At 55.9% G+C, this 12,297-nt stretch overlaps 2 protein-coding genes across 3 annotated transcripts; both read left to right on the top strand.

Annotated features, from left to right (window-relative positions):
* The first annotated feature begins 414 nt into the window (after nucleotides 1–414).
* Nucleotides 415–4,803, top strand: SCAMP3 (secretory carrier membrane protein 3). Its single transcript, XM_060008151.1, has 9 exons — nucleotides 415–638; nucleotides 973–1,050; nucleotides 1,706–1,828; nucleotides 1,915–2,035; nucleotides 2,482–2,610; nucleotides 3,056–3,215; nucleotides 3,325–3,426; nucleotides 3,950–4,067; nucleotides 4,346–4,803. Exons 1-9 carry the CDS (start codon nucleotides 573–575, stop codon nucleotides 4,490–4,492), a joined length of 1,044 nt encoding a protein of 347 aa, XP_059864134.1. The 5' UTR covers nucleotides 415–572; the 3' UTR covers nucleotides 4,493–4,803.
* A 636-nt stretch (nucleotides 4,804–5,439) lies between these two features.
* Nucleotides 5,440–11,269, top strand: ENTREP3 (endosomal transmembrane epsin interactor 3). 2 transcript variants are annotated; one of them, XM_060008138.1, is made up of 12 exons: nucleotides 5,440–6,164; nucleotides 6,362–6,418; nucleotides 6,617–6,727; nucleotides 6,835–6,954; nucleotides 7,119–7,226; nucleotides 7,779–7,951; nucleotides 8,082–8,181; nucleotides 8,517–8,586; nucleotides 8,851–9,399; nucleotides 9,997–10,065; nucleotides 10,176–10,429; nucleotides 10,520–11,269. In XM_060008138.1, the coding sequence occupies exons 1-12, from the start codon at nucleotides 5,940–5,942 to the stop codon at nucleotides 10,691–10,693; spliced, it is 2,010 nt and encodes a 669-aa protein (XP_059864121.1). In that variant the 5' UTR covers nucleotides 5,440–5,939; the 3' UTR covers nucleotides 10,694–11,269. The 2 variants fall into 2 exon arrangements, with proteins under 2 accessions (XP_059864121.1, XP_059864111.1); XM_060008128.1 differs by having other exon boundaries at nucleotides 7,776–7,951.
* Nucleotides 11,270–12,297: the final 1,028 nt, after the last annotated feature.

Below are 12,297 nucleotides of genomic sequence, written 5' to 3'. Positions count from 1 at the left end.
TCTAAAGTTAACTGTAGTCAGGTTACCAGTTTACCTGTCCAGTTTGTCTCGGGAGGAGAATGATGGGTGGGTAACATTTCTTGACGGTGAGAAGGGTTATCTGGAATGATATGGTTTGGGAAGGAGGTTCGATTACTGTAGCTCTTAGGCTGGGCCCCAGGATAGAGCCAGAAATCCAGATAAAAAAATTTGCTCAACTGGGTTCCTGGGAGACTACCACCACCGGTCGGAAGACCCCGGTCGTATGTCTCGGAAGACTAGGAGGGACCGGGATTCTGACGCGAGGCCTGCTGGGAGGTGTAGTTCGTTAATAGAGGGAAGTCACGTGGGGAAGGGGCGGTACTTGGCGACCGAGACTGAGTTAGAGGTGTCACGTGGGGCACTTCCTTCTTTGCCTTTGACCGAGACGCAGGCGCAGCCCTCCTGGTGCTGCGGGGATCCTTGTGACCCTTCCGGTGTGTAAAGCCAATCCGTGCACAGAGGAGCGGAGGGAGCTCTGAGAGCCACTGCCGCCGCCACTGCCGCGGCAGGGGCGTGGAGGGCAGGGGGCGGCCCAAGCCGAAGTTGCAAACATGGCTCAAAGCAGAGACGGTGGAAACCCCTTCGCCGAGCCCGGCGAGCTTGACAACCCCTTTCAGGTGACTTGCGCCGGCCTCTTTGGGGCAGCTGGGGTGATTTCTCGAGTCTAGAGGGTCGGGCTAACTTGTATTCCCGTTCGTGACATTTGATCCGAGGAAGGGCCGCCACGTGGGAGTGACGACTACTCCAAACCAGTGAGCATCCTGGGGGGGCGGGCCCTGCCCCTTAAGGAGCTGGTACTAGCAGTGTGGCGTGAAGGATTGGGGGCAAATATGGGGACAACAGCGTGGCCCCCAAGCTGCAGTCCTTGGAGCCACAGCAATTGAGAAGAGGCCCCTGTGAGTTACCCCAGAGGTACCAGGTGCCGGCTGAGCCCCAGATCTTTGCCCACAGGACCCAGCTGTGATCCAGCACCGACCCAGCACGCACCATGCCACGCTTGACGTCTACAACCCTTTTGAAACTCGGGAGGTGAGATTCCGGGAGCGCGGCTGGGTGAGGAAGGGTAGGGTATGCTAACAGGCCCACTTTGTTGGGGTATAGGGGACGTTTTTGCACGCAAAGGAAGAAACACCGTGATCTTAGCTCCCTGAGAGAGGCCAGTCTGCCATGGGATGCCTAATCCTTCTAAAGACACTAAGGCCAAGGATCCATCGGTTTGAGCTCTAAATGTCAGTCTTGGGAGGACCTAGAGTCTGGCAGGGCCTGATGAAGGCCCTGTCTGGGGAGCCTTTTTTGAAGAAGAAAAGGGATGGGGCCGGTTGGAGTTGCGGAGAAAACACACTATGTTTAGGTATACAGTTAGAAAACAAGGGTTGAAGAAGACTAGACCTGTTTGTCTCACTGCAATAGAAAAAGGTAAGAGTTTTTAAAAGTGTAAGGAGGTTGATACGGTAGATTAGTACTTTGAGTCCTGGGTAAGGAACTCGATGTGAGGGGTTATGAGGGCTGCTGCAGGTTGTAAAAGAGTTTTCTGATACAAACACAAGAACTAGCTTTCTAACAACAGGGGGAGGGGCTGCCACCTTAGGTAATGAGTTCTAGGTCTAAAGGTATTCAGGTAGACTCTAGATTCCTGTGTTATGAAGGACTAGATGATCCCTAAGGTTTTTTCCAAACTCAACAGCCACCACCAAGCTATGAGCCTCCTGCCCCTGTTCCGATAGCTCCACCCTCAGCTCCCCCTTTGCAGTCTTCAAGAAAGCTCAGCCCCACAGAACCCAAGAACTATGGCTCCTACAGCACCCAGGTAAAGGGAGTGTATGGGTAGGGGTTGAGGAAAGGGGCCAGCCCTGGGGTTCAGGACTCACATTGCCCTCTGCTCATACTGGTCAGGCTTCAGCTGCAGCAGCCACAGCTGAGCTGCTAAAGAAGCAGGAGGAGCTCAACCGGAAGGCAGAGGAGTTGGACCGGAGGGAGCGAGAACTCCAGCATGCTGCCCTCGGGGGCACAGCTAGTAAGTGGATCCTTGATAGGGTTGGGGAGGGCATCTGACAGGTTCGAAGTCTCAAAAAAGGACCTCAGAGCATGGGCACTGGAGCCAGACTGCTGAGTTTGAATTTGGGTGCTATGTCTTGTTAAGGGTGAGCTCTTAGGCAAGTTATTTAATCTTGAGTGCCTCAGTTTCCTCACTTGTAAAATGAGAATAATGTTTGTACCTGTTTGACAGGATTTTTATGAGGGTTAAACAAAGTCATCTATACAAAATGCTGGGCACAGTGCTTAGAAGTTGTAAGTCATAATAAACACTCAGTACTAATATAACTTTTGCTACTTGCCCTTGTTTCTTTGAACCCTCAAATTGGAAACAGAAGAGAGGACCCGGAGGTGAAAGGAAGGGGGAGTGATTTGTTGGTTTCTGTCTCACTTGTGAGATCCTCCTGCTCTCTTTGTGCCTTACAGCTCGACAGAACAATTGGCCCCCTCTACCTTCTTTTTGCCCAGTTCAGCCCTGCTTTTTCCAGGATATCTCCATGGAGATCCCCCAAGAATTTCAGAAGACAGTATCCACCATGTACTACCTCTGGATGTGTGAGTAGTGAGAAGCCTTTTTGAAGGAAAAGTACAGGTAGTAACTTGTACATCTTTCTTTTCCTGGAGCCCACTCACCCAGAACTAGACACTTCACCTATCCTCAGCATTTGAGTTTAAGGCTCATTTCTCCAGGAATCTTCCTGGATTACTCCTTTTATAGTATTTAGAAGTTATTCTCCAGCCTTCTAGCAAATGTATGTTCTTGCCCTCTCCCCCTTCCCCCTGTCCTTATGCATAAATGTATTCTGAATCCTTTAAATGTCTTTGCCGAGGGGATCACACATGATTGAGATTTGCTAGTTCTGTCTCCCCTACTGAGGATCCAGTGAAGGCAGAAGCCGCCTTCCTCTCCTTAGTCTGCCACATTTGGTGAGGGCTGTGGGGTGGGCTTCTAGGGAAAGGAGCTTTCACTGACCCATCATCCTGTTCCTCTAACCCTTAGGCAGCACTCTGGCTCTTCTCCTGAATTTTCTTGCCTGCCTGGCCAGCTTCTGTGTGGAGACCAGCAATGGCTCAGGCTTTGGGCTCTCTATCCTCTGGATCCTCCTTTTCACCCCCTGCTCCTTCGTCTGTTGGTACCGCCCCATGTATAAGGCTTTCCGGTAAGAAGGGGGAGTGGGGATGGTGGAAAGGGAGGGGACTTGGATGGGTCCCATTCTGCTTCTCCAACCCTAATTCTTTGCCTACACTTCCCTTTCTTTCTCTTTGCAGGAGTGACAGTTCATTCAATTTCTTCGTTTTCTTCTTCATTTTCTTCGTCCAGGATGTTCTGTTTGTCCTCCAGGCCATTGGCATCCCAGGTTGGGGGTTCAGGTCTGTGAGGCTGCCATCTACGTTCACCCCTTCCTCCCACTCCTGTAGACCAAGTCAGCCTTGGGTACTGGCATAGGAGTTGTTCAGAAAAAGGAAATGGTTTTTATCCTTGGGAGGTGCTAATTTAACCAGAGAGACAAGATGTCCTCCATGATAGAGAGCCCAGACACAACTCTCAACAGACATAGATTAAGGGAAAGATGGCTGTGGTCAATCTGAAGAGGCTTCCTGGAGGAGACATGTGTAACCATGGTTGGAGAAGAGGAAGAATCCTCAACAGAAAGGTCTGTTTGGAGTGAGGATGTCTGGAAGATCTTGGAGAGCTGGGAGCTGATCGTTCAGAAGCTGGGATTAAACTGTGAAGAGAGTAGGTGTAGTTTGGGATTGCAGTGCATGGCAAGCTGCCAGACTGACAGGAAAACGGCCCCTGGTGGGAAGACATAACCAGCAGAGAAGCTGGGGGGACAGAGACCCAGCTGTGAGCAGCCCCTCTTCACTTCCACATACTTTCCCCTCCTTACAGTGGCTGGATCTCTGCTCTGGTGGTGCTGAAGGCCAACACAGCTGTAGCTGTGCTCATGCTGCTGGTTGCCCTGTTCTTCACTGGCATTGCCGTGCTGGGAATTGTGATGCTAAAGCGGGTGAGGGGCTGTAGATGGGGCCAGGAGAGTGAGATCATGTGTCCCTAGGGGCATGGGTGGAACATTCAGGAGCAACTGAGGAGGGCCAGGCTGATGGATGGGTTCTCAGCTAATGGACCTGGGAGGCGGGTGTTGTGGGCTATGTGTGGGTGTGGGTTGGTAGGGAGCCACGAGGGAAAAGCTAGAGCTGCAGGCTGGTGAGTGGTGGTGATGGCGTTAGATTGGAGTGGGGTAACAGTGGCCAGAACATGCTGTAAAGTCTGTGCCTCTACTTGCAGATCCACTCCTTGTACCGCCGCACAGGTGCCAGCTTTCAGAAAGCCCAGCAAGAATTTGCAGCTGGTGTCTTCTCCAACCCTGCGGTGCGAACCGCAGCCGCCAATGCAGCCGCTGGGGCTGCCGAAAATGCCTTCCGGGCACCGTGACCCCTAACTGGGATGCCCTGGCCCTGCCACTTAGGGGAGGTGACCTAGCCCCCATCCCTGAGGTCTCTGGGACTTGATGAGACGTCACTACTTGATGTCTTCACTATAGTGCCCCCAGTCCCACAGCCATGACTGCTGAACCTGACTTAAGGGTGTGGGGAGCCCAGTGTGACCCAGTCACTGCTTCCCTCCCACTTCCCTTCCCCCAATCAGGCCACACTGCTGCCACCTCTACACACCCCAACCCAGATTCCTTCTGCTGTGCCAAGGCTGTTGCTTCGGTTATTTAAATAAAAAGAAAGTGGAACTGGAACACAAATCACGCCGTTTCCGGAATTTTAATGGGAACTAGGCCTTATGGAAGAGAAAGTGGAGGAGACTAGAATGGAAGCAGAATGTGGACTCCAGAGGGAAGGTCTGACCTGGCCTTACTGTAGATGGAGAGCTCTCGGGGATGGGACAGCAGCGCCCGATGGCAGGCACAGGAAGAGGGAGGGAAGTCCACGGTTGGGGTGGAATCGCGGAGCTGCCAGGAAGCCTAGCTCCCTACCCTTCTTCATTAATGACAGGGAAGAAGCTGCAACTTCTCCTGGGAACACAGCAGGCCGAGGGGCCTGAGAGGCTGGGTGGAGCTCAAGTGGGAGCCGAAAGCGTTGTTAGCTCTGGCGGCCAGCTCGCCCTGCAACCCTGCCTCCTGCTCCCTCCCTCCCTCTCCCCTTCTCCCTCTCCCTCCCTCCCTCCTTCCCTCTCCCCCTCCCACAGGGTCTCTGGTGGGGACTACAACTCCCGGGGTGCGCCGCGCTGGCCCTCGCACCATGCCCCTCCTCCCGCACCATCCCATCCCCATCCCCATCCCCCGCCTCCAGTCCCGGACCTGCTGCAGCTGAGCTGGGGGAGCAGGGGTGTGGTGGGGAGGGGAGCGGGGCTGGCGACCCAGGAGGCGGCGGGGCCGCCGCAGCCTCTCCCCACCAGGCAGCCTCGGATCCCACTGGACACTGAGGGCACACCGACCGCGCCTCTAGAGTCACGCCGCCTCTCCCCTCTTCTCTAGACTTCTTTCCCATCCTTCTCGCCTTCACCCTTCCCACCCTTCCCTGGGTTCCGGACCGCCGCCCTCTCTTCACTCCCGGACCGGCCCTTCTCGGCGCCTCTCTTCTCTAGGGAGATGCGATGAGCCGGTGCCCCCGCGTCCTTATCGCCGTCCCGGGCACGGTGCCCGTCCAGTGCCCGTGGTGGGGAGGGAGCACTCCGGGGCCCCTCCGTGACGCCCCTCCCTTGACCCCCTCCTCAGCTGGAGTCCCTGGGCCATGCCCCAGGGGACCCAGCCAGGGGGTGGGGTCTAGAGCGAGGGGGGTGGAGAGGAGGAAGGACGGGGCCTCGGGCGCCTCTGAGATGCTCCCAAGCGTCAGGGGGTGCCGAGCGAGGCTCAGGCAACCGGGCGGCAGGCATGATGCCCTCGCCTAGTGATTCCAGCCGCTCGCTGACTAGCCGGCCCAGCACCCGGGGCCTTACCCACCTCCGCCTCCACCGACCCTGGCTGCAGGCTCTGCTCACGCTGGGGCTGGCTCAGGTGCTCCTGGGCATCCTGGTGGTCACCTTCAGCATGGTGGCCTCATCTGTCACCACCACCGAGAGCGTCAAGAGATCCTGCCCGTCTTGGGCTGGATTCTCGGTGAGTTGGGTGCACAGCTGTTGGGTGGGGGAGGCTCCTCGGGCCCCACCCCTCCACACCAGCTGCCAGTCCAAATCCTGGCCTCTCCTCCCTCTCCTGGTCCTCCTCCTCCTTACAGAGCTGGGTGCACCCTGTGGTGAGGGGCTCACTCAGGTGCCTCCCCTGTCAGGCTGAGCCTGTGCCCACTCTATCCCCAGCTGGCGTTTTCCGGGGTGGTTGGCATTGTGTCTTGGAAGCGGCCGTTCACTCTAGTGGTAGGTGCCAGGGTCTGATGCCCACGGGGAGGCAGGTGCCTAGCACCTGAGGGGATGCCTATTTATGCCCTCGAAAAGGGAACTGACTCTCCCATTCACGCTGTCCAGGCACAAATGTCTGTGAGGGAGGGTGGCTCCATCTGCGGTAGAGGGTACTCTTGGGGTCCCAGCCCTGAGTCTGTGCCCTGTTTCCCCCAGATTTCCTTCTTCTCCTTGCTTTCGGTGCTCTGTGTCATGCTCAGCATGGCTGGCTCTGTTCTCTCCTGTAAAAACGCTCAGCTGGCCCGAGACTTCCAAGAATGCATCTTGGTGAGATTTGAGGAAAGAGAGCCTGAGAGTGCTGGTTGGGGGAGGTGCGCAGGACAACCTGGGCTTGTTCTGATTCAGGCTGCCTCACCCTCTCCACTCCCACTCAGGACGGAAAGGTCTGTGTGTGCTGCCCTCCTGTTCCTCTACTGCGGCCCTGTCCAGAGTCAGGGCAGGAACTGAAAGTTGCCCCTAACTCCACCTGTGATGAAGCCCGAGGGGCCCTCAAGGTGAGCAGGCACCCGCCCCCCCACCTCCGCCATTCCTTCCTCTCCCGCCATCTTCCTGGTTCTCACCCTTCTGCCTCCTCCTGGAGTCCTCACAGGCCCCGAGTATGTGGGATTTACTCCACCCCAGGCTCCTCTCACATCCCTCTCTCTCTTGCCTTCCCCAGAACTTGCTCTTTAGCGTCTGTGGGCTCACGGTTTGTGCCGCCATAATCTGTACTCTCTCTGCTATTGTTTGCTGCATCCAAATCTTCTCCCTGGACCTTGTGCACACGGTGAGTGGGGAGCCGGGGTCAAGACTGAGAAGGTAGGATGCGAGCAGGGTGTGTGCTGGGATTGGGCTTGAGGGGTGATGGTTACAGTGCTGGCTTTTGAGCAGCAGGGGCTGTGGGTCACCTGTTAGGCATGTCTGTTGCAGGGATATTTAGGGGGTCCAAAGGAGGGTGAGGAGGGAAATGACAGGGAGTAAGAGAAGTATGTGATGCCAGTCTGGGGGCATTGAAGAGTGGGACTAAAAGTTGGGCGGAGTCAGGAAGGTCTTAGATGGGGGTGGGGATAATGGGTTGATGTTCTGGTGGGGACAGAGAACAGATAGTGATTCTGAGTGCAGAAAGGTCCATGTAGAGGAGAACTTTCTAGATGGGCAGGGCAAGAGCTGAAGGTCCTCGGCTGGGACAGGGTTAGAGGAGGAACTGGTTTGGCAAAGGGGCCAGAACTGAGCTTCTTGGAGGGGGTGGGGCCAGAAAATGTAGATGAGAGAGGAGTTTGGGAGCCAAGGAGCTGTATTCCCAGAAACCAAGTTTGCTGACTTGCTTGCTCCCCAGCAGTTGGCCCCTGAGCACTCAGTCTCAGGCCCTCTGGGGCCTCTGGGCTGTACATCCTCGCCCCCAGCCCCTCTCCTACACACCATGCTGGACTTGGAGGAATTTGTACCGCCTGTGCCCCCGCCGCCCTACTATCCCCCAGAGTACACCTGCAGCTCAGAAACAGATGCACAGAGGTGAGGCCAGGTGGAATCTGTGGGGAAACTAAGGAAGGCGACTGGGGCTGAGGCCGGGGATTGGTGGGGAGGGATCTTTTTGGAATAGGAGTTCTTTCCCAGGCTTTGACCCTCTCCCTCATCCTGCCAGCATCACCTACAATGGCTCCATGGACAGCCCAGTGCCCCTGTATCCTACTGATTGCCCCCCTTCTTATGAGGCCGTCATGGGGCTACGAGGAGACAGCCAGGTGAGAGCAGGGTTTGGTGTGGGCTGGGGAGTCAGAAATAGAGCCTGAAAAGCTGGGTGAGCAGCTGTCACTGGATAAAGATAATACTAGTTCTCATGATCTTTATAGCACTAGCACATTCGCTGTCATCTTTGATCTGCCTGAGAGCTTGGAGAGGTGGGTGGGGTAAGAACTATGATTTCCATTTTACAGATGTGGAAACTGAGGCCCACATAAGTGACTTGAACAAAGTGACAAAGCTGGACTGGAATCTAGGTCTCCAGAGCTCTGTCCAGCCTGTGGGATGGCCTAATCAGTGTGTAGGGCTCGACCCTTGACCCTTGTGTCTTCTGCAGGCCACTCTGTTTGATCCTCAGCTTCATGATGGCTCCTGCATCTGTGAGCGAGTGGCCTCCATTGTAGATGGTGAGCAGAAAGTGGGGAGGGTGGACAAGGTCTGGGATGCCTGGGATAGCAGAGCTGGGTGTGGGGGGCAGAGGGGGAGAGATGAGACCAAGTTGGTGGTTGAGGGACAAATGAGGGCTGGGGCTTCTTGCAAACCTGGGCTTAGTTGTCTCCTCTGAGATAAAACTGGAGGCAGGATGGCCCGCAAGAGGCTGGGCCTGAGAAAAGAGGAACCGCCTGGGCCCGGCCAGGCTGGTGCTACCCGGCAGCCCCTACCACCCACAGTGTCCATGGACAGCGGGTCTCTGGTGCTGTCAGCCATCGGTGACCTCCCCGGGGGCTCCAGCCCGTCGGAGGACTCGTGCCTGCTGGAGCTGCAGGGCTCCATGCGCTCCGTTGACTACGTGCTCTTCCGCTCTATTCAGCGCAGCCGCGCCGGCTACTGCCTCAGCCTGGACTGCGGCCTGCGGGGCCCCTTTGAGGACAGCCCCCTGCCCCGGCGGCCCCCGAGAGCTGCCCGCTCCTATTCCTGCTCTGCCCCCGAGGCCCCACCCCCGCTGGGTGCCCCCACAGCTGCCCGAAGCTGCCACCGGCTGGAGGGCTGGCCGCCTTGGGTGGGACCCTGCTTCCCCGAGCTGAGGCGGCGGGTCCCCCGGGGAGGCAGCCGGCCAGCTGCAGCCCCTCCCCCCCGAGCCCCGGCTCGCCGCTTCAGCGATAGCTCAGGTTCCCTCACCCCACCGGGGCACCGGCGTCCTCAGCCGGCTCCCCGACCACCGCTGCTGCTGCTGCCACGGTCCCACAGTGACCCGGGCATCACCACCTCCAGCGACACTGGTGAGCCGCCACAAGGTTCAGGAAAGGGCAGGCACTGGGAGTTAGAGGGCCAGTGATACCCACCAGGATTTGGGACATTGTTGAGGTCCCTGGGGAGGAAAAATGGGTGAATTCACTCCTGCAGTAGACACTTCTTATGTCACCTCCTAGAAATACATCAATAGCTTAGTGGCTAAAAGAAGAGGATTTGGTATTTGGAACGCAGTCTCACAGTTCCCAGCTTGGGCTAGTTACCTACCCTCTCCAAGCTTCAGTTTTTCACCTGTAACACAGGTATAATAACAGTACCTCACCATAGGTACTGTGGAGTTACCGAGGCGAGATGCAGGTCAAGTGCTTAGCCCTGGCACAGAAAGTGTTTGTCATTACCATTATGTGCCAGGTACTGGAGAGGCTGCAGCAGGGCACGATAGTGCCTTAGTCCCTGATTTGGTGGATCGTACCATCTAGTTGCTGGTGGACCTGAGCAGAGATGATGCCCCCTTGGTTGGGAATGGGGTGTGGAAGCTGGGCTTGAGTTCTCAGGAGGGCCGTGAGATTGGAGGGCGCATCTACTGAGCACTCCCACTCAGTCCCTGTCTCTCTCTTCCTTCTCAGCTGAATTCAGGGACCTTTATACCAAAGTGCTTGAGGAAGAAGCTGCTTCCATTTCCTCTGCAGATACAGGTGAGGCATATGGTTGGTGCCCAGGGGGCAGTGGGTAGGGGAGTAATGCCTGGCCTTTTCTGCACCTCCCATTCCACCCACTCTCCCTCTCCCTCTCTCTGTCTCTCCAGGGCTCTGCTCTGAAGCCTGCCTCTTCCGTCTAGCCCGTTGCCCTTCCCCCAAGTTGCTACGTGCCCGCTCAGCTGAGAAACGGCACCCTGTGCCCACCTTCCAGAAGGTCCCCCTGCCCTCAGGCCCTGCACCTGCCCACTCCCTGGGGGACCTGAAGGGCAGCTGGCCAGGCCGCGGCTTGGTCACTCGTTTCCTCCAGATGTCTAGGAAGGCCCCAGACCCCAATGGGAATGGAGCCCATGGACATAAGCAGGTAGAGTGAGGGGATCCAGGGAAGACACCCAGGAAAGCCTGGTGTTTCAGGTGGGACCACACTGATGCTCTTTCCTGTGGCCCCATCTAGGTGCCCCGGAGCCCATGGGGCCGGCCAGGCCGAGAAAGCCTCCACCTTCGCAGCTGCGGCGACCTCAGCTCCGGGTCCTCCCTGAGACGCCTCCTGTCTGGCCGCAGGCTGGAGCGCGGCACCCGCCCCCACAGCCTCAGCCTCAATGGAGGCAGCCAGGAGACTGGGCTCTGACCTGGGCATCTTCCCACACTGAACAGATCCAGATGAATGCTGGGGCCACAGGCACCAGCTGGTTGGGACCAGCAGCCTCCAGCACCCCCTTGCACTGGCTGACACAAAAAGAAACCTGCTGAACACCCCCAGAAGTATCCCTTTCCCTCCTACCTCTAGGGGCTCCTGCTGCTTGCCTCTGCCCCTCCAGCCTGGGGAGACCTTCTGTCCTGCGCTGCATGGGTGTTCAGGCTGTGCGGAGCGATGCCCCTGCTTAGAGCGTTGGAGGAGGAAAATAAAGTCCTGTTCCTCCAGCATGAGAGTAATTCTCTCTGATTCACCATGGGCCCTGTGGCCAGGGCGAAGGCATGTCCCGATTGTTCAAGCACAAGGGGCTGTATGCCTGTGCAATGGGGTGATGAGGCATGAAGGGTCAGAAAAATCTGGGTGGCCTCTCAGCTCTGCCACCTTTAGCTGCATGATCTTGGGCAAGTTATTTAACCTCAATTGCCTGATCCATAAAACATTGTGAGGACGAAAGTTTGTAAAGCTCTTAACACACTAAGTAAGGCTTCAATAAATTTCAATTTTCCCTTCTCTTCTGGTTCATTCTTTGTCACCATTGAAATTTATTCTAGCATCTCTCATAGTTATGAAAACTCTCAAGACGCTGATATCTATTTCCAGCTACCACACAATATCTCTGCCCCTTTTCATAGCCAAACGTTTTTTCTCTTCCTTCCTTCCACTCTTGAACATGCATTCTCTCCTCGCCCATTCCCATCAGGCTCCTTCCCCTACCTCTCCCCAGGCACTGCTCTTTTTCTTTTTAATTATTTGTTTTTGGCTGTGTTGGGTCTTCGCTGCTGCACATGGGCTTTCTCTAGTTGCAGCGAGCGGGGGCTACTCTTTGTTGCGGTGCCCAGGCTTCTCATTGCAGTGACTTCTCTTATTGCAGAGAACGGGCTCTAGGCACGCGGGCTTCAATAGTTGTGGCTCGCGGGCTCTAGAGTGCAGGCTCAGTAATTGTGGCGCACGGGCTAAGTTGCTTCGCAGCATGTGGGATCTTCCTGGACCAGGGATCGAACCTGTGTCCCCTGCGTTGGCAGGCAGATTCTTATCCACTGCACCACCAGGAAAGCCCCCAGGCACTGCTCTTGACAAATTTTTCATTAGCAAAAAAGTTAGACCCACTGGCCAATTCTCTGCCTGCATTTCACTTGAACTCTAAGAAGCATTTAACCCAGATAATCAGCATCTTTCCTCTTGAATTTTTCCCTTTCTTGTCTTTGAAAACATCATACTCTCCTAATTTTTCTCCTACTTTACTGTCTTGGTATCTTGTCAGAGTTCACACCTCTGCCCAACCGCTTATCACTGGAGGGCTCCAGGGCGCTTCCCTTGGCCCTCTTCTTTTGTCTACCTCCAGTCTGTAAGTGGCCCTGTCAAGATCCATGGCTTTAAAGGCCATCTATGTGTTCATGGATAACTCTCTCCTTTACCTCTCCATGAGCTCCAACCTCCAATTTGACATCTTTGCTTGGATATTTAATGGGCCTCTCAGACTCAAGATGGCCACAATGGAACTCTTGATTCCCACCCCAGCACCTGTTCCTCTTCCAACA

This window comes from Delphinus delphis, chromosome 1 (genome assembly GCF_949987515.2).
Source record: "Delphinus delphis chromosome 1, mDelDel1.2, whole genome shotgun sequence".
Taxonomy (NCBI): Eukaryota; Metazoa; Chordata; class Mammalia; order Artiodactyla; family Delphinidae; genus Delphinus; species Delphinus delphis.
Note: the sequence above shows the minus strand (reverse complement) of the source record. Positions and strands in the feature narration are given on the sequence as shown.